General features: G+C 36.8%; 3 protein-coding genes across 4 annotated transcripts; 1 reads left to right on the forward strand and 2 right to left on the reverse strand.

The window, feature by feature from the left end:
- Nucleotides 1-49: 49 nt before the first annotated feature.
- Nucleotides 50-2,663, reverse strand: LOC117634968 (probable serine/threonine-protein kinase PBL25). 2 transcript variants are annotated; one of them, XM_034369269.1, is made up of 7 exons: nt 2,352-2,663; nt 1,789-1,992; nt 1,612-1,683; nt 1,447-1,509; nt 1,302-1,364; nt 866-1,188; nt 50-698 (listed from the first exon to the last, which is right to left on the reverse strand). In XM_034369269.1, exons 1-7 carry the CDS (start codon nt 2,548-2,550, stop codon nt 219-221), a joined length of 1,404 nt encoding a protein of 467 aa, XP_034225160.1. In that variant the 5' UTR covers nt 2,551-2,663; the 3' UTR covers nt 50-218. The 2 variants fall into 2 exon arrangements, with proteins under 2 accessions (XP_034225160.1, XP_034225158.1); XM_034369267.1 differs by having other exon boundaries at nt 1,447-1,515.
- A 4,428-nt stretch (nt 2,664-7,091) lies between these two features.
- LOC117635750 (NEP1-interacting protein 2) lies at nt 7,092-9,383 on the reverse strand. The gene is made up of 5 exons (XM_034370106.1): nt 8,692-9,383; nt 7,975-8,153; nt 7,773-7,856; nt 7,504-7,671; nt 7,092-7,387 (listed from the first exon to the last, which is right to left on the reverse strand). The coding sequence occupies exons 1-5, from the start codon at nt 8,843-8,845 to the stop codon at nt 7,265-7,267; spliced, it is 708 nt and encodes a 235-aa protein (XP_034225997.1). The 5' UTR covers nt 8,846-9,383; the 3' UTR covers nt 7,092-7,264.
- A 4,028-nt stretch (nt 9,384-13,411) lies between these two features.
- On the forward strand, nt 13,412-19,771 carry LOC117636143 (aconitate hydratase 1). The gene is made up of 20 exons (XM_034370622.1): nt 13,412-13,665; nt 13,789-13,893; nt 14,116-14,276; nt 14,372-14,464; nt 14,620-14,805; nt 14,914-15,075; nt 15,251-15,395; nt 15,519-15,661; nt 15,734-15,790; nt 15,881-15,960; nt 16,062-16,137; nt 16,878-17,063; nt 17,319-17,386; nt 17,474-17,592; nt 17,680-17,801; nt 17,977-18,075; nt 18,208-18,687; nt 18,837-18,935; nt 19,037-19,279; nt 19,376-19,771. Exons 1-20 carry the CDS (start codon nt 13,662-13,664, stop codon nt 19,442-19,444), a joined length of 2,697 nt encoding a protein of 898 aa, XP_034226513.1. The 5' UTR covers nt 13,412-13,661; the 3' UTR covers nt 19,445-19,771.
- Nucleotides 19,772-19,773: the final 2 nt, after the last annotated feature.

The following is a 19,773-nucleotide window of genomic DNA, read 5'->3' on the forward strand; positions in this document are numbered from 1 at the left end:
AAAGGAATGAGAATATATTGCACTCAAGCAACTCAGAATGTACCCCCAATCTGCACAGAAACAATGGAACTTTAAAGGAATTGAGATAATATCACAATTCAGTAAATTCAAAGTATACCCACAAATCAGAAGCACAGTTACACTGGAACTTTTCTCTCTCTCACACACACACAGGCGCACACAAAGGAAAGAAAAACACGGGCATCAACTTACATCTGTTACATATTTAATTCTTTTTCTCTACTAGATTCCTCATGTATGTCTTCCAAATTTTCAATGTCGATACTGATACTACTATTGTCCAACTCCAAACACCTTAAGCTTGTGTTCTGAAAGGAGAGGCTGTCTATGTCCACATGAAACCTCTGAAATCCAATGCCATCTATGCTCACGGAGTTTTGAGACTGATCGTAGTCGATCGATCTTTTATGCCCTGGCTCTGTTGGTCGACGAGAGCCAGTTGATCTTCGAGACTCCCTTGAAGGCTGTTTGTTGATGAATAAGTTGTCTGCATTGTAGAGGGCCTCTTCAAGTTCTTGACACACTTCGGACATTGTAGGACGGTTTTTGGGTACTTTTACAACACATCTTAGGCCAAGTTGTCCCATCTTTAGCATCATCTCTGTGTTGCATGGCTCTGTTAAAAGATTAGCATCTAAAATCTCCTCAACACGACCTCGCTCTATGCTAGGCCTTGCCTGCATTGAAGAACACAATACTTATTCACTAGAACTCATAACAAAGGCTAATGTTTTGCAGTCCTTATTAGCAATGAGTGATGAAGTTTGTTGGTTTACCCTATTAGGATTAGAAAGATCTTAAGTTTCTTACATTCTAACAATGAACAACGTTTAAGTATTTTTACCCAGTCAATGATATGTTGATTAGGGCGATGTCCCGTTAGATCGACTGCAGGCCGGGAAGAAACAAGTTGCAGAAGTATGACACCAAAGCTATAGACATCACTGAATGGGGTTAGATGGAAACTTGAACAATATGCAGGGTCAAGGTATCCTGGAGTTCCTTTGATTTGGCTACTGACATGTGATTGATCCCCAGTAGGCCCTGATCTCACCAGTCCAAAATCTGAAACCTTGGCTTCAAATCCATCTCCTATCAAGATGTTACTCGGCTTTATGTCACGGTGGATTATGCTTGGGCTGACCCCTTCATGCAAATGAGCAATGCCTGTAAAATTGCACAACCAACTTCATTATTATCATCAATTTATTATTATTATTTTTTTTTTTTTCTGTAAACGTAATCGGTTAATTGTAGCATAAAATCTGTATGCAACCAACCTTTTGCTGCTCCAATGGCTATCTTCACTCTTTGCCTCCAAGTTAAGCTCCTCCATTTTCTTCCTACATATAAATTTACTAATTAAATAGGAAGATCAACATGTAACAAAGTAAGTTTAATTTTCAGGTAAGCGAAGGAACATACCCATAAAGTAATCAAGTAGAGAACCATTTGGTACATATTCATAGATCAAAACTTTTCCTCCTCCTGCTCCTATCCCAAATCACAATTCAGCCATATTAATATGCAGGAAGTATTTATGGAAACAGAGAGGGCAAGACCTGAAAATTACACAATGCATGCAAATACCAGATGGTTCTTCACAAAATCCAACCAAACCTACAAGGTTTCTGTGCTTGACCTTAGAAAGTAGCCTCACTTCTGTTCAAGGAAACACTACACAGAAATCAGATTGCTATGCAACTTGTGAATCTTAATCTCTTCTGATGCGTGACACATTTATTACATATATTGGTTCAGGCTCACCATTTCTGAATTCTTCTGCACTCTGAAACGAATCAGCGTGGGTTCGCTTAATGGCTAGTGTCTGCAGATCGTCAAAAGTCCCCTGGTAGACACTTCCAAAAGCACCACAACCCAACAAGCAATCTTTGCTGAAGTTCTTGGTGGCCTTCACCAGTTCCTCTGATTGGAACCGCCTGAGCAATATTTTCTCTTCTTTCAAATTTCCTAATAGACATAAACAAATGAAGTCACGCCCCAAATTTTAGTTCAAGGTCTTTGCATTTTACAACAATTGTAACTAATGTTCTCTTATCAAACAATTTGAAGCGTTAGTAAATTCTTATTTTTCAATTTTAATCCACGATGTTTAATTTGACACTCAAATAACATAACATGCGGTACATTTGATAATCTTTGATAATTAAGAGAAGATTACCTAGCCAAATAAGCTAGAAGAATGTGCAATCTTATTTCTTTCATGGTTTTCCAAGAAGAGTGTGCAATAAATGGGTTAACTTGGTGGGGCCTATAATTACTTAGAAATGGGAAAATGTTGATTGCTGCAAACTGAGGGTTCTGCTCACCTTTCTGCCCAAGCTTCTGTGGTAATTGCCTGTGCCTGAGAGCTGGTAAGAGCTTCGTCTTGATCAAGTAAAATAACAAAGCAACCACCAAGACTGTCAAAATGCCAACAACAAAGCCTCCCAATATATGAGTTCGATGAGAATGACCAGAACTTGGAGATGGTGGTGAAGCCGCTGCCAAATAACGCTGCATTGCCATTGTCACACCAAATAAGAAATTTATTCAAATTGTTCTTAAAACATGTTGCTCATTCTATATCTGCTCATCTGCATCAAACTAATAAATTTTTCTGCCTTGAAGAGAGAGAGAGAGAGAGAAAGGTGGGAAGGAATATTGGAAAGTGTTGGTGCATATAAGCTGATCACAAACTGATCATCTGCCGGCTAATTAATGTTTTCAAATATATCTATATATATATATATATATATATATATATATATATATATAACAAGTCTATGATTTCTTTAATTTTTGATAAAACAAGTCTATGGTTTCAAAGAGTCAGTATTCTAGTCATCACTTATGACTAGGTCTTACATGCTAAGACGGCATATAAGCCAAAAACAACATATGCATCTATACGTACATGTGAATTGATGTTTGCATGACTGTACATTTCCTGCTATAAGAAGCATAGAATTCCCATGCTTCTTAAGTTCAAAACTGACATGTGTTTGCTCCTAAGTATATTGGCTGTCATAGTGAAATGATTCAAAATTTAAAGCTTCCTAACATCCACACGATATGGAGTGTTAGGATTGTGTGGTTGGATAAAAATCATGGATGTGGAAGTGATTATGATCACCGAGGTTTTTTGAAATAAAACCTCACATTTAGATGAGTGACTTTATCTCATCCAAGATATTAGACCTAAATGGTTAATTTGGTGACAATATCATTATGTAAATTAGTGTCCTGAAATGACATGAAATCCCTAAAGTGTTTCTGAGCTTCTGCAATCTCTAAACAAGATACTTAGAGCATCCACAATGATGCTCTCTATTTCTTAGCTAAAATTTAGCTAAAAATATAAGAAAACTATTTTAGGAGCTCTCTAAAAAATTTCAACTCCAACCATACTCCATAATTTGGAGAGTCATAAATGCTATAACTCTTTTTTGATTGGTCAATCTCTATTAAAAAATAAAAAATAAAATAGTTAGTATTAAATAAAGGTTTGAAATACTCATTAAATAAAGCATCATTAAATTATAGGGAGTAACTAGGAGTCCTTTCTCTCTCCTCAGATTTAGGAGCTCCTAGAGGACTCCCTATTTTAGGAGGTGGATAAGGAGCGTGGTTGGAGTTGCATTTTTACGATTCCTCTCTAAAATTTGTCTAATGAAGTGATTTAAGGAATCCATTGTGGATGCTCTTAGATATAAAAAAATGTCAGTGACAATCCACAAAATAAATATTAATATCAATAAAAATATTTGACTTAGACAAAGGAAGGAAAAAACCCAAATGAAAAATAATGTTTATTATGCAAGCAAACAGCACCAGTGACAATGGCAGGAAAAAAACAAATGAAGAAAAACTGTTTATTGGTAGAGTATGCATCCAAAACGACTGATTCATCTTTTTAAGTAATTGCAAAATATTTCCCTCACCCATCTAGAAACAAATTGACATGAATGCTATTTGTTATATTTATATAAATTAATCTTTGACAGGTAAATGTTAGAAATTATTTCTTTAAAAATTGTATACATAATAATTTGCATGGGTCCAATATTGATGATTTGAAGCTATACGATGTCTTTATGTGCAATTGGTTTTGTAAGAGCTGATTAGCTTTGGATGCTTTGGACACCATGTCCTTGGTCTTTGGTTTGCATTATATTCTTTTGAGAATGGAAGTTATAATTAGTATATTTGTAAGACATATAAAACAAATCATCCTATCATAATAAGACGAGTTTCTACCGAATTACTTCCGGATGAGCCCTTTAGTATTGGGGGTTTTAAGCAAAAACGATAATCAAATTTACATATTTATGTACAAAACCAACTTTTTATTTGCACCCAACTTCTTTCCCATTACACCCAATATGTATATATAAATACATTTTGCCCTTATTTATTTGTCCACCACAACAAATATCTGAGGCAATTCACATGTTATCAATTGGGGAGGGGAAGAGAAACGATGGCGAAAATTGAGAACCTGTACCACAAAAAATTGAGAAATAATGACGAAAATTTACGAAAATTGTTAAAATAAGCTATGATTAAGACAGCCTAAGAAAACCGAATAATAGTGAAAAATAAGACAAAATGCTCCCTTCAAATTATGACATGTTCCTATAATAAGATAATAATAAAAAATGAGTATTATAACATTTTACTTCAAATTTTCAGACACATATATACAAAATTTTCATAGACACATATATACATGAAGTTTAATTGATCAAAGACTATATATAATCTTATAGAGATGACTCGGATCTTATTCTAGGGCGGAGGTGGGCTCCAACCCAATGTAATGTTTTTGATGTGCAACAATTTGGTGTTAATTCATCCGCTAAATGGAAATTAGCCTACTCAATCCCTGCACGAATAGGTCCGTTACATCCGAACAACTCCTTATATAAAGTCATTCAGCCACTCATACATAAATATATGAAAATAATAATAATTATAGCAAATTTTGAAAAAATTTCCCCTTGATCTTATCAGTTACTTTCTTAGCTCCACTTGATGCACTTTTTCTTTTGTTCAATTGATGCACGCATCTTAGGTTTTCTCTTGTTTATCAAGCACGACATGAAATGAAAGTGTATTCATTTGGAATTATGCTTCAAAGTCACGTGAATTACTTTGAGATCATGGCCTTGCAGGTGATTTGCAAAAAGGCGTATGCAAAAACAAAGTCTCATGTAAGAAGATCACATGATTCAACAAATTATCCACACGATACTGGGAGGAAGGAGCCAAATACAGCCGCAAGTACAGAGAGTAAAAGACACGAAGGATGTTGAAGGTGACATATACACGCATGTTGATGAGTGTGGTTTCACCTGAGGTGGCAGATTGCTGGCTATCTCTAAAATTTAACCAAAGAATATGTAGGTAGCTAGGCGCATTTATTTCAAAGTGTAAAAGAAAAGAAAAGAAAGAGCTACTTGGAAAAGAAAAAGTGCCCACCAGAAAATATAAATGTAAACCATTAACCTCAAGTTATTTTATTAAGAGGGAAAATATATTATCACTCTATCACAGTTTGATACTGTTGAGATTGTGTAGCTCGATACAAATTATAAATGTAGAATTAGTTGTGATTTCACGTTGAAAAAGTACTATAATGATCTATAGTTAAAAAATAAATTTTTCATCACTAATCACATCGATAAATTTGAGATAAAACCTCACACCTTTATAAATCACTTTAGACCTCATTTCACCCAAAATATTGAATTGCGTGGTTAAGTTGATGAAAATGGTCACTATTCACGTGATCTTATCATGTTATTAATTACTCATACTGAAAGTTGCATACCTTCATAAATGTGAGAGATGTAGGGTAAGAAATTAAAGCTTTCATAGATAGATATACACTATCGGTGGCCCGCATGTTAATTTGAGATTTCTAAATTATTCATGTGGTAGTTGAAGTGCTTATGACTAATGTACTCTACTTGTTCTCTGCAAGGGGGGTTGTGGCAATTTCTAGCACAATGACTACAAAGATATTTTATGCCTTGTTTTAATGACTTTGCCAGTGGTCCGTCCTGTTCAAACGAATGAAAAAAATAAAACAAGCATCTAACTCAGCATTGCCTGAATTATGTATTGAAAAACAATCCCATCCCATGAATCTCTTTTCTTGATTTCCCAACCTTTAGTGGTAGATGACTGATTTCCTTTTTTTGAGTACTGACTTGAGTCAGAATTTATCTCCAATCTTGTAAGGGATGGGATAAAATCTGATGCACCGGGAAGAAAATTTTACCTAATTATTTGTCTGGTTGGAAAGTTTGTACTTTGCTTGTTAAATTGCACAGGCTTTGGAACAAGTCGGGGAATTTGAAACCCCAACAAAAGACACACCATATCTAAAAGAAAAGTTTTTTCTATTTGTGATATAATGTTCCTACCTACCTGATTAGATAACTTTATCAGCAAAATTTGCACCGAGATATCTCAGTTGTGGAGGCAACTAATTCTCCATCACTTGCACCAGAAGAAAAGTTATTGCAGTTCTTGCACTCACAGATCAGATGAGAAAAATAGGCATCTCCGCAGAAGGAGAAGCACTTACATGTCAGAAGAATAGCATTATGCTTATTTGAAAATCTAGGAGCAATTGGTATCTGGGTTAAAGTGGAAATCTGGATAAGATAGCTTTAAGTTATCCTTGTAAATAGTTATTAACATTTACAAGTTATCCTTGTAAATAGTTATTAACATCTTTTACTTTCTGCAGACAAATTCTGGCTTTGGATCCCAATATGCAGGAGAAAAAAGTACCTCTGATCACCAGTAACTCAGGATTCAAAATACATTTCTTCTTTCAGTGTCTTTACTTCTTCAATTCACCAAAAGAGAAACGTTTCTAATTCTTCAATGGAATCTGGTTTTGCAGATAGAGCCTTGATGTCAAGCAGGGCCCTCCACCTCTAGGCTGAGGCTAGAGGTTAAATGCCTTGCCACGCCACCATTAACCAACCAAAAGCACAATTGTCCTTGCCAGTACAAAAGAGTAAATGTGGTGCTGTGAAAGTAGGGGTAGCTGTGCAATAAAAACTATCATAAAATCAAAAAATTTATACATCAACTCACAGTGTTGAGCATGAAACTACTGGAGCAGCCTGGTAACCAACAATACAGATGAAAAAAGGGTACAAAATTTGTATGATCAATAAAAGAACTTTACTCATTTGGTAATTTACAGACACATCACAGATCACAGATCCCTTCTGCATAGTGGGCATGAACCATGCCGCAGGAGCCACTTATCTATACAAGGTAGATGAAACATGTGATGGCAGTGGGGCAAACTTCTAACTGTCTCTCCAAGCTGAAAGTCCTGATAATGTAAAAATTCATAATTTCAATCAGTAAGTTTCAAATTTAACAGCAACCCTAAGAGCCTGTGAGAGAAGAAAACAAACGAAGAAAACAATATGGCTTTAAGATCTTAACCTGAAGGCAAACTGAACAAGAGACTTTCTCCCCAGAAGCATCCACATTATTGTTGCTAGTAATAATGATCTTTGGGATCTTTTCAACTGAATCTCCAGGCAACCCTTTGGACCCACCAGTGTCAAAGATATTGGGGATCTCATCAAAGCTTGATTCAACTGCACCCATCTGGTTAAACACAAGGAAATGAACAATAAATTAGTAAGCACATAAATTAGCACTTGGAGTTGATTCTTACATAAGAACTAGCATCTAGGTATGGAAATTACCTGACTTTGCACTGCACTTAACATGGCTGGACCGATCCGCTCGCGGACTAGTCTACCACTTAGGAGACTTGCAATGACATCAATCTGCATAGTTTAGGAGAAAACATGAATTAGGCACTCATAATGGCATTTGCTAATTGCAACTCTATTAAAGCTTGAAGAAACATTTGCAGTGACCACCTAACCCTATAAATAATCTCACCAAATAAAGAAGACACCCAATTCCGGACTCATCTGATTGCCAAAGAATAAGGGAAGATTCAAACACTTCGATAGAGAAAACAGCTCCTGATATTGCTCCAACAGCAGCCCCTCTTACAAATCCACTCTCAGTCTCTTGGCCTATCAAAGCTCCAGTCATAGCTCCTAACATGGTGCCCACTGCACACAAAAATGTCATTTCCATTAGTGAGAATGTTAAGATAAAACACGTCTTAATTACCAAAACGCTCTCTGTTCCAGAGATCCAGACATATTTGGATGAATGTAAAAGGACAATAATTCACAAAAAACCCCTTGTCTATAAGTGAAAGCTTTTACTTTAATTAGAGCTAGATTTTAACAAATCAATGGCATATCAGCCCATGCATCATGCTCCCAAATGAAATTCAATTCTGTTAACAAAATCTACAAATTCCAATGCATGAAATTGAATTCCTTTCCTCTGTCAGAATAACAGAAAACAATTTGATCTTGGTTGCAGATATCAATGATTCAAGAGCCAAATCCAATTAATTGCAGTACCGACGTCAAAAAGACAGAAACAGATCAAGAGGCGACACCCATGTAAGCATTAACAAAGAAAGACAAAAACTTTCATCAAACACAACAATGAACAAACAGAACCCAATAACATAAAACAAAAACAAAAGGCTGAGAATGAACCGTCGAAAGGAAAATGAGACAGAGAAAAACGAACCTAATGCAAAGAAGAAGGTGAAGATCGCAGAGAAAATGTTCCCAAGAATCGCAGAGACCGCAAAGTTGCAAAACTCCTTGATCCTCTCAAAGAAATTCCCAAATGAAAACGAAGAAGATGAAGAAAACCGAGATGGGTGTGCAATGAAATCCATTGTTGGGTCAGAAACTGTTGGGTTTATAAAAGCCTTTGTAGCTGGATGTTGTTGATCTTAAAGCAATGAAATTTAAACCCTTTAAAGAGGTCACCAATATCTGCGTGTATATATAAAAGAAGGGATAGGTATGCTTAGTCCTTAAGAGAAGAGATAGAAGACGGGAAAACCACATCAACCAACTCGCATTTAAAGCTTTTTTTTCTCTTTGACATACAACTCTCTCCCTCTGTCGCTTTCTCTCTTTCTCTCTCTATCTAATAAGCCCTGTTTTCTTCCATTAGAGCTATATTTGCTCGTGGATGAAAGAAAATATAGGCCTTTACCTTCGTAGAAAAAGATTAGTAATTTTGGCTACAAATACATGTGAGAGAGAGAGAGAAGAGAAATAGAAACCCATGACTAAGAAGCTTCTGCTTTGACAATCGAGCGTCCTTGTTCAGGCTATTAATCGTCCACAAAACCCGTCACTGCAAAATTAAAATTTTATTTTCCATCACCCATTTTTCAACAATGAGAGAGAGAGAGAGAGAGAGAGAGAGAGTCAAGGGTGTGGGGTTGGTTTTGTGAGCTTTTGAGCCCAATTGATTGGCCACCGCTGCCCACAAGTAGTTACTACGAAGCTTGGAAGATTTTCCTTTTTTCCAGAGCGGGCAAAGGCAATGAAAATATCTGCAATTGTTTTTTTTTTCTTTCTTTGTTTTTGGGTTGGTTTGGTTATTGGTTTTTGCTTGAAATGGTATGTTCTTGCCTCTGCCACCTCAACATAGAAAAGCCATTACAATGGCTGATTAATTACGCCTCAACAGATTGCTAAGTTTTAACTTAATTTTATAATAATTGTCCAACCAAAAATAAGAACGTGGCAAAATTAAACTGAATTTTAAATTAAGGAGCGAAAATAGCTAGTTATTGAGAGGGGGAGCTTAACAAGTTCGTTACATATTATTATCCGATTTTATGTGAGAGAAAGGAGTGTTGTTTTGTGGTAGGTGTGTTAGGTGGGTGACGCATGTTTTATTTTGTAATGCTTGTATGAGTTAATTCAACCGAGCTCGTCCGATTTCAATTTAAAAAATTTCGTATGTATGAAAAGATTAAATGGAATATCTAGGGTTGGGATGAGCTCAAATTCGAGATGAAATTTAACTAACATCTTTGACAATTTTGTTGCTGATTGAGTTTGGATTATTTGAATCCAATCGAGCTTAACGGAGATTTAAACGTGTATAAGATTGGACTATCCTTGCTAATTAGCCAAACTTGAATTTCTAAACTACTAGGAACATTCTATGTTGAATTATGACTTTCTTCAAATCAAATCAAGGATGACTATATAGTCTGTACAAAACGCCTCATTTGAAAACATGATGCTGCTTCTAACGCGGTTGGAAAAAGTATAAAACGGCTTAAGGCGACTGCTTCCTGGAAAAGTATCACCCACCATCCACCCCTTTTAGGCTGCTAGCTTATAAGCTCCACTTGCTTTTTCTGACTACTTATTATGTAGTATAAGATTTAATTCTATTTAAAAGACCGTCATGTACATCTAGACATATGTAAACATGCAATGGTTTTCATGGAAAGAAAAAAGAAAAGAAAAAACATTTCGCATCTAGAGTATGTACCCTTTTTATTTCTCACTCAACTTAATGAGTGAAATGAGTAAGAAAGAGAAAGTGTCGTTACATATACGTTTTTCTCTCGTTTTCGTGTCAACATACACGCCTTTCAAATTTAACCTCACCAAAATGAAAAATGGATTTTTTAAGTCATGGGAATATTGAGGAAGTTGGAGTGGCTATTTTTTAAGTCAAATTAAAGTTCTTGATGATATGATGAGAGACCAAGAGAGTTCTGGAATATGTAAGTAAGTATATGTTTACCTTCATCTGAGGGAACATGTATTACCTATATAATTAAGATATGTGTGTCATCATCAATTTCAAATTGGCAATATCATTTAGAAGTTGATGTCAACAAAGTTTGAAAGCACTTGAACCTTTAGCTAGCTAGAACTTTCTTTTCTTCTTTGTGTTTAATGTACATTGCCTTCACAACACGCTAGCTGCTTCCAAGTCCATATAATATATGCATTACTCTCTCTCCTTCTGGAAAGAAAAATATATCCAGATTTTGAGATATAATTATGCATTCTAATCAAGTCTAGGCTGTTCTTAAATATCTAATCAGTGGGATCATCATATGTCATGCATATATTATGTATATGTCAAATACCCTCTGACGTTTTCTTTCTTTCTTTACTCTGGTGGTTAGGCTAAACAATGGCCCATATCATGTTATGATCAATAAAAAATGTCTTACTCAAATTTTTAATTAATTGTATTGCAATCAGAGAAAACCTACCAGATCTTACTACTTAGAGCACTTTTAGCCATTTGCTATGACGAAGGGCAAGAGCAAGGTAAGGGCTGTTACTATTCACATGAATAGTGGCAGCCCTTGCAAAGGCTTGTAGTGTTTCCACCTATTGCCATGGCAACCACTATTCACATGAGATATAAGGAGAGAAATTTGTATAGAGTTTTTGTGTGAGAAGTGAAGAATATGACTAAGTATTTATTAAAAATATATATGAAAATTTTAGTATTTTTAAAGATTTTTGTTGTTGCTGACGTCAACAAACCCATGCAACAGCCCATACTATTTTTGCCTTTGGGCTGGCCCGGTTTGCTGGGACCCATCTGCTGCTCGGGCAGCTTAGGCCCTTTGGAATGCCAACCTGCGATTTGGGCTCCCTCTTGCGCTAACAAAGGCAACTGTTGGAGTTGCAAGTTGGCATTCTAGAAGGCCTAAGCTGTCTGGGCAGCAGCTGGGTCCTAGCAAATCGGGCCAGCCCAAAGGCAAAAACAGCATGGGCTGTTGCCTGGGTTTGCTGACGTTAGCAACGAAAATTTTTATTAAAAAAAAAATCTAAAAAAATACTAAAACAATATGGAATTTTTAGCGTTTAAACAAACCTAGGCAATAGCCCAGGTTGTTCTTGCCTTCGGGCCTGCCCAGGCTTGTGGAGCTCGCCAGTTACCTAGGCTATTGAAGCCCGCTAGAACATCAAACTGGGGCTTAGGCCTCCTGTTGCCCGGGATGGGGAGCACCGTTGGAAGTGCTCTTAAAGTCCAACTGGGCATTTTATTTTCTCGATTTTTTTTTTTTAAAAGTACCTTTTCTTTTGAGAGATGCGATAATAACAATTAATTTAATTTTATGACAAGTTCATGCTCTCTTTCCAACTCCAAACAATGTCCTATTGAAAGATGATCCTAAACCCTAATGCCTAAAACATTATGTGGTCCCTTTTCCATTTTCAACAAACCCATATATATCCTAATATTTCTTCTTCATTTTCAACCCCTTTCTATTGAGAGATTCCTCAAATAATTTTATTTGAGAGACACCCTTTAAGGTCTCATACAAATTTTTTTTCAATGATCCAAACCATCTATTTTTTAAGTCTACATTTTTAGATTATCCTTGCAAAAAAAAAAAAAAAAAGACAAATCGGAAACCGTTTTGATATCCAATTGTGTCTTACAAAATTAATGAACACGGAACTTCAAGAAAGTACTAAAATTTTCAATAACTCAATTGAGTGGTCAAATGATATCGAATTCAAGTGATTTTTTGTAGAGATGATATTTGAATGAGTATCTACAAAATAGACGGTTTGAATTAGTGAAACACAATACGAAGTGAGCCCTACAAAAGTGTCCCTCAAATAAGTTAATTTGAGAGAGATTCCTCAATAAAAACTCTTTATATATATATATATATTGTGTTCCAGCTTTAGAGATACAGCGATGGTTGAGGCCCTTGAGGGCAGTTTTTCTAGTTGTAAAAATCAGGTAAACCACCACAAGGTTTTGCTAATTCCAAAAACAGCATCAACATCCAGTGGCCTCTGATATTTCAGCAATTCACATATGGCCACAGATACCCGAGCATCTACCCATAATCATGATATGAAATATCTGGTGGTGGTGATGTCTACCGGTGAAGTTTGTTCTTCGGTTACTAAATTTGTATTTTTGGATAGAGAGAAATCGTGTGAGCAAGAAAAGTTGCCAAATGCTTTTGTAGAAAGTACCTAGGCTCATAACTAGAAAGACGTCGAAATTTTTATTAAAGATAAAAAAAGTTTTTTCAAAAAGAAGTTGGAACTACTTTGTCCATAAAACGCTTTTTACGGTCTAAAAACACTTTTAAGTTGTTCTGTCAAATACTGTCAGAGACATTTCTAACTGTTTTTAACCATTTCATTAGCAATCTCAAACACGCCTTGAGTGACACAAAGTAAAGTTTAAGGTTGAAGTTTCAAACATTTTCACATGTGCTATAGGAATTCTCCAACCTTTAGCGGGGATTCTATTCTATAGCAAAATTAAGATCAAAAAAGAAAAAAAGAAAAGAACCCAAAATGGTCTAAAAATAGCAAAAGGCAAGAAATAGAAAATTCATGAAAAGCCACACGCCCAGCCCAAGAAGGCCCACGCTTGGCCTTAACAGAAGAGAAGATACCCAACAAACAGGCCAATACCAAATCAGATAAAAAAGCGCAGGAATTATTAAAGTAGGCGCGCTCTCACCTAATTGTTGTTCACTAAGATCAGGATATTCATCGGACCAAGAAAACGCACGACAACAAATACTCCATATAACGTGTAGTCCTCCTCCTCTTCCTTCTTCACTTCCACCTTCTCACTCTTTCAAAATCTTCCACTTCATTTCGAATTAAATCAAAACCCTAAAACTAACTGGATCGATCCGATTAGCTGAAAGCTTGGATCAGTATATCGCTATGGGTACTGCAGCACGATCTTACTCATTTTTTGTTTTGTTTTTGTTTTTTTTTTTTCTGATCGCTGCTTTTTTGTTTTGTTTTTTGGCTTTTGTTTTGGATTTTGATGTTTTGGGTTGATTTGCAGCGACGGCGAATCCATTTCAGAAGATACTGACGGCGCTTGAGAAGCCAGATGGTGGTGAATTCGGAAAATACTACAGCTTACCAGCTCTCAATGATCCTAGAATTGGTTTGTATTTTTTGTTCCTCTAATTGGTTTTCTTGTATTTTCTGTTTGGTTTTCGAGAAACATTGGGAAATGAGTAGAAATTTTGAGTCTTTGTGATTTATGTTGTGCAAAGTAGTTGTTTTGGATTATTGCAATGAAACGGAGTGTTCTTTTGTGTGATATACTTTAAAGTGTGAAACTTTGTGATGAAATATTGACCGTGTATTGGTGTTTGTGTTGCAGACAAGCTGCCATTCTCTATCAAGATCCTTCTTGAATCAGCAATCCGTAACTGTGACGAGTTTCAGGTTAAGAGTAAGGATGTTGAGAAAATTATTGATTGGGAGAACACATCTCCCAAGCAGGTTGAGATCCCATTCAAACCTGCTAGAGTTCTTCTTCAGGTAAATACGTTGTGGATAGTCAGTGTTGGAACTTGCCATTATCACAACGTTGGTGAAATGTGGATTGTCACTGTGTTTGTTCATCTGGTTCACAGGATTTTACTGGGGTGCCTGCTGTTGTTGATCTGGCTTGCATGAGAGATGCCATGAACAATCTAAAGGGAGATTCTAACAAGATTAACCCATTGGTGAGCTACATATACATGTGTGCGCCATTGTCTCACATTGGCATTTCTTGTTTTCTATAACGTGACAGTCATCGGGTTTCATTACACACTTGCCATTTGCTTTTGTTCTCTTAATTATTTCAAAGAGTATCAACATTAGTTTCTCGTGAACGTAGGTCCCAGTAGATCTTGTCATTGATCACTCAGTTCAGGTAGATGTGGCAAGATCAGTAAACGCAGTGCAGGCAAATATGGAACTCGAGTTCCAGAGAAACAAAGAACGGTTTGGTTTTCTGAAATGGGGATCAAATGCATTCCATAACATGCTTGTGGTTCCTCCTGGATCAGGGATTGTTCACCAGGTAATTCAATTAATATGGAAATAAAAAAGTGTAATCTCTAATGTATAACGCCTATTTTCATTCCAGAATGCCAACCTGAGACATACAAATTGAATTTCTGATTTACAGGTTAATTTGGAATACCTTGGTCGAGTCGTGTTCCACACAGATGGCTTGCTTTATCCTGATAGTGTGGTTGGGACCGATTCTCACACAACAATGATTGATGGATTAGGTGTTGCTGGCTGGGGAGTGGGTGGGATCGAAGCAGAAGCCACAATGCTTGGCCAGGTAAAGGAGTTTATTTCAATGGAGAGGCCTGCTTTTTGATAAATAACTTGATATCTTCTTTTCATTACTGAGCCATGTGTTATATTTCAAATTGGGTTTTATTGCAATGCACTTCCTTCTGCAGTTTCTTATCCGGAAATATTCATTTACTCTTTTAATTTTTTTTTTAATACAGCCCATGAGCATGGTCCTGCCTGGTGTTGTTGGGTTTAAATTGCTAGGAAAACTGAGAGATGGTGTGACAGCTACTGACTTGGTTCTGACAGTTACTCAAATGCTGAGGAAGCATGGAGTTGTCGGCAAGTTTGTGGAGTTCTATGGTAAACCCATATATGTAGTCTTAGTATCTAGTGATATTAGTTTTTTGATGATAGAGGCTTCAGCTGCTGTCTGGGTTGCTTATTATTCTCACATTAGATGTTGGCCTTTACTTTCTTATGCAGGAGAAGGCATGAGTGAATTGTCACTAGCAGACCGTGCCACAATTGCCAACATGTCTCCCGAGTATGGTGCGACTATGGGCTTCTTTCCTGTGGATCGTGTCACGTTGCAATATCTGAAACTAACAGGCAGAAGTGATGACAAGGTAAGTGCTTGGTTAAACATTTTCATTATCCTGTCCGTTTGTTTATATGCTGAGATAAAAATTACCATGCAGGTTGCTCTGATAGAATCCTATTTACGGGCTAATAGGATGTTTGTCGACTACAATGAGGTACAATATGCGCACCCATGACCTTGAATACCATTCTATTGAACAACTTCTGCAATATGGTTTCTGAATGAATATTTTTCCTCAACTCAGCCCCAGGTTGAGAGAGTGTACTCCTCATATCTGGAGCTAAATCTTAATGAAGTGGAACCATGCATATCAGGTCCAAAGAGGTACAATTTATTGTCAAATCAAGCTATTATGCACACACTTAATACCAATTTTAATTTCGATCTTTTTTTTTATGTGCCACTGAGAAGCATATGTCTTGTAGGCCACATGATCGTGTTACTTTGAAAGAAATGAAAGTGGATTGGCATGCATGCCTTGACAATAGAGTTGGATTTAAGGTGAGAAGTTCCAGCATTAACACAAATTTTCATATAGTACGGCATGGAAACTGTGGGGCCATTTGAATATTCCAGAATTTGATTCTGTGAATAAGGAAATTTCTATTTGTTCTGTGTCCATGGTTAGAAAACCTTTTCCTCAAAAGCTTATCCTAAGGATGGGATGGTGACACATGGACGTTTAAGATTTTGATTAAGAAGAGAAAATGCAAGGATCATAACTCGTTTTTGGTCGATGACCATAGAAAACTGTCAGTGTCTTAGGGCCCATTTGATAACCGTTTCAATTTTAGTTTTCATTTTTTGTGCTAGATTGTAGGGGAAAAAGAGGGAGAATGGAAGTGAGAGTGAGAGTGGAGATGGGATTGAGAAGGAACATGAGAGTGGAAGATGGGAGGGATGAGTAACAAAAGTGAAAACAAAAACTAAAAACTGAAATATATTTGAAATTGTTTTCACTTTTGTGACTCCTGCTTCTCATCCTCCCCTCTCATCCTCTCTCTCAATCTCATCCTCACTCCCATTCTCACCCTCATTTTCCTCTATACTCTAGCACAAAAAATGAAAAATGAAAAATGAAAACTAAAACTGAAATGGTTATCAAACAGGCCCTTAGTTTTCCATTTTACAAATTTGATGACTGAGACTATTGCTCATAGTAGTTTTAGTGATATTATCATAATGGGTAATTGTGCATCAACCCTCTCTCTTTTTCTTATGTTTCTTGCATGGTATTGCAGGGTTTTGCTGTGCCGAAGGAATCTCAAAATAAAGTTGTAGAGTTCACATTTCATGGAACCCCAGCGCAGCTAAGGCATGGGGATGTGGTTATAGCAGCTATCACCAGTTGCACAAACACCTCAAATCCTAGTGTAATGCTTGGAGCTGCTTTGGTTGCAAAGAAAGCTTGTGAATTAGGATTGGAGGTTGGATGTCTCTACTTGTAGCTCATTTCTCATAATGGTATAATCATTCATAGGATGAAAAAGAGAAAGTGAGAAAAGAAATATATTATGCTAGAACCACTAGAAAATTGCTGCCCTCATGTTTTTTGGTCTACTGAATACTTTTGGAGTTGAATAATGAAGGTTTGGAAGCTTATCTTATTTCAGCATTATATAATGTAGGGCATTATAGTGAGTCTTTTTAATTAATTCTACGTGCAATGTGTCTTTTACTAGGTCAAGCCCTGGATTAAGACAAGTCTTGCTCCGGGTTCTGGGGTTGTAACCAAATACTTACAGAAGAGGTACTTTTAAGAATCTCTGTACCACATCTTCGGAAAGTTATACTACTTTTGTAAGGTATTCATCATAAGGCATGTATTGTCCTGCAGTGGGTTGCAGCAGTATTTGAATCAGTTAGGGTTTCATATTGTTGGGTATGGATGCACCACATGCATTGGGAATTCAGGAGATATTGATGACGCTGTGGCATCAGCTATTACAGAAAATGGTAAACTTTCTATAAATTTTCTACAGTAGTGCTACTCTATGGAGTCTCGCAAGGTGACTAAGTAGTTGATTTTCTCCTCATTTACAGATATTGTAGCTGCGGCTGTGTTGTCTGGAAATAGGAATTTTGAGGGTCGTGTGCATCCTTTAACAAGGGCCAATTATCTTGCATCTCCTCCCCTTGTTGTTGCCTATGCTCTTGCTGGAACGGTACGGAGCTCATAAGTTCTTGCACAGCTGCTTGTTACTCTCTGTATCATGTTATGTTATATGCTTCTTTTCTGCTATTCATATGCATATGCCCTTTTTTGTTGTGCTCAAATGATTTTGTGCCTGTCACATTTGTCTTTTTGGTGCAATATCTCATTCGTTGGCTGTGCTGCAGGTAGATATTGATTTCGAAACAGAACCAATTGGGTTGGGAAAAGATGGTAAGAAGATATTTTTCAGGGACATTTGGCCATCTAATGAAGAAGTAGCAGAGGTAAATTGCTCTACTGCTTTACTGGGAATTTCTTTTTACTTTTCTGATAACTTTGGAATGAATTCACTAGTAGAGTTACTATAGAAATTGAGGGATTGGAAATTCTTGTTGGTCTAATTATTCTGTCTTCAGGTTGTGCAATCAAATGTGCTTCCTCATATGTTTATGGCTACATACGAAGCAATCACCAAAGGAAATCCAATGTGGAATCAGTTATCTGTACCAGATGGCACTCTTTATGCCTGGGACCCAAAATCAACTTATATACATGAGCCACCTTATTTCAAAGATATGACCATGTCTCCTCCGGGCGCTCATGGAGTGAAGAATGCTTACTGCTTGCTCAACTTTGGAGATAGTATCACAACTGACCACATCTCACCTGCTGGTAGCATCCACAAAGACAGTCCAGCAGCCAAATACCTTCTGGAACGTGGTGTTGATAGAAGGGACTTCAACTCTTATGGAAGTCGCCGTGGTAATGATGAGATTATGGCAAGAGGCACCTTTGCAAATATTCGGCTAGTCAATAAATTTTTGAAAGGAGAAGTTGGTCCCAAAACAATCCATATTCCCACTGGAGAGAAACTGTCCGTGTTTGATGCTGCCATGGTAATGCCCACTAATCTTAACTTTTACATAAGGTTATCCAAAAATGGTTTAAATTCCTTGGGAAGATTTTCTGTATTCAATGTTTTAAAGTTGATGCCTTCAAGCCCCACCTGAATCTACAATTTTTGCTCTTTAACTTTTATTAACAGAGGTACAAAAGTGAAGGGCATGCTACGATTATTTTGGCTGGTGCTGAATACGGGAGTGGAAGTTCTCGTGATTGGGCTGCTAAGGGTCCAATGCTACTGGTATGCCCTCTGGCAGTATCCCATTCCATTTTAATTCAAATATGTGTTTGCTATCTTTGACTTATTTAATGAAGTCTGCTTTAAATCATAATTATTTTCAGGGTGTGAAGGCGGTCATAGCAAAGAGCTTTGAGCGCATTCACCGCAGTAATCTTGTGGGCATGGGCATCATTCCACTATGTTTTAAGACTGGGGAAGACGCAGACACTCTTGGGTTAACCGGTGAGGAACGTTACACCATCGATCTTCCAAGCAGTGTTGACGAAATTAAACCCGGACAGGATGTTACAGTGGTGACAGATAATGGCAAATCCTTCGTATGTACACTACGATTCGATACGGAGGTAATGGACTGCATCATGCTCTGCCTCTTTCGTATCTTTATTAGCCTTGTCAAGTTCAGGTTGCTTCAAAATTCCCTTGTATTTTCTTTGTTGCAGGTCGAGCTGGCATATTTTGATCATGGAGGCATTTTGCAATATGTCATCAGGAATCTGATCAAAAGCTAGATCAACCAGAAAAGGCTATTTGGCATGCAGGTGTAGTTCAACATTGTACCAATTTTTCCTCAAGTTCTAATAATCTACATGGTTCGGCAACAAAACGTTGTTTCAATCCCAGAGCTGACCCCAACTACATTATAAATAATGGAATATTGGTGGGAGTATTCTATTCTTGTATCAGAATATTCAGGCGTTTTAGTGTTTGTATTATTCGTGATGAATTTTTTTTAATACTGTCGTGTCATTGATGGTTTTCCAAATTTTCCATTTTTAACTTTTTAACTTTTGGCTTATAAGGTGTGAGGGGCAATCAATGCGACCTTGTTTTCAGCTTG

Source organism: Prunus dulcis, chromosome 7 (assembly GCF_902201215.1).
Source record: "Prunus dulcis chromosome 7, ALMONDv2, whole genome shotgun sequence".
NCBI classification, from domain to species: domain Eukaryota; kingdom Viridiplantae; phylum Streptophyta; class Magnoliopsida; order Rosales; family Rosaceae; genus Prunus; species Prunus dulcis.

Coding starts and splice junctions, on each gene's coding strand:
- LOC117634968 (XM_034369267.1), bottom strand. CDS start 2,550: ATGGCAATGCAGCGTTATTTGGCAGCGGCTTCACCACCATCTCCAAGT. Junction 1,993..2,351: donor ACAGAAGCTTGGGCAGAAAG/GTGAGCAGAACC, acceptor TATGTCTATTAG/GAAATTTGAAAGAAGAGAAA. Junction 699..865: donor ATCAACATATCATTGACTGG/GTAAAAATACTT, acceptor TCTTCAATGCAG/GCAAGGCCTAGCATAGAGCG.
- LOC117635750 (XM_034370106.1), bottom strand. CDS start 8,845: ATGGATTTCATTGCACACCCATCTCGGTTTTCTTCATCTTCTTCGTTT. Junction 8,154..8,691: donor CACCTTCTTCTTTGCATTAG/GTTCGTTTTTCT, acceptor TTTTGTGTGCAG/TGGGCACCATGTTAGGAGCT. Junction 7,388..7,503: donor CTTGTTCAGTTTGCCTTCAG/GTTAAGATCTTA, acceptor TTACATTATCAG/GACTTTCAGCTTGGAGAGAC.
- LOC117636143 (XM_034370622.1), top strand. Junction 14,277..14,371: donor CTGCTAGAGTTCTTCTTCAG/GTAAATACGTTG, acceptor TCTGGTTCACAG/GATTTTACTGGGGTGCCTGC. Junction 14,806..14,913: donor GATCAGGGATTGTTCACCAG/GTAATTCAATTA, acceptor TCTGATTTACAG/GTTAATTTGGAATACCTTGG.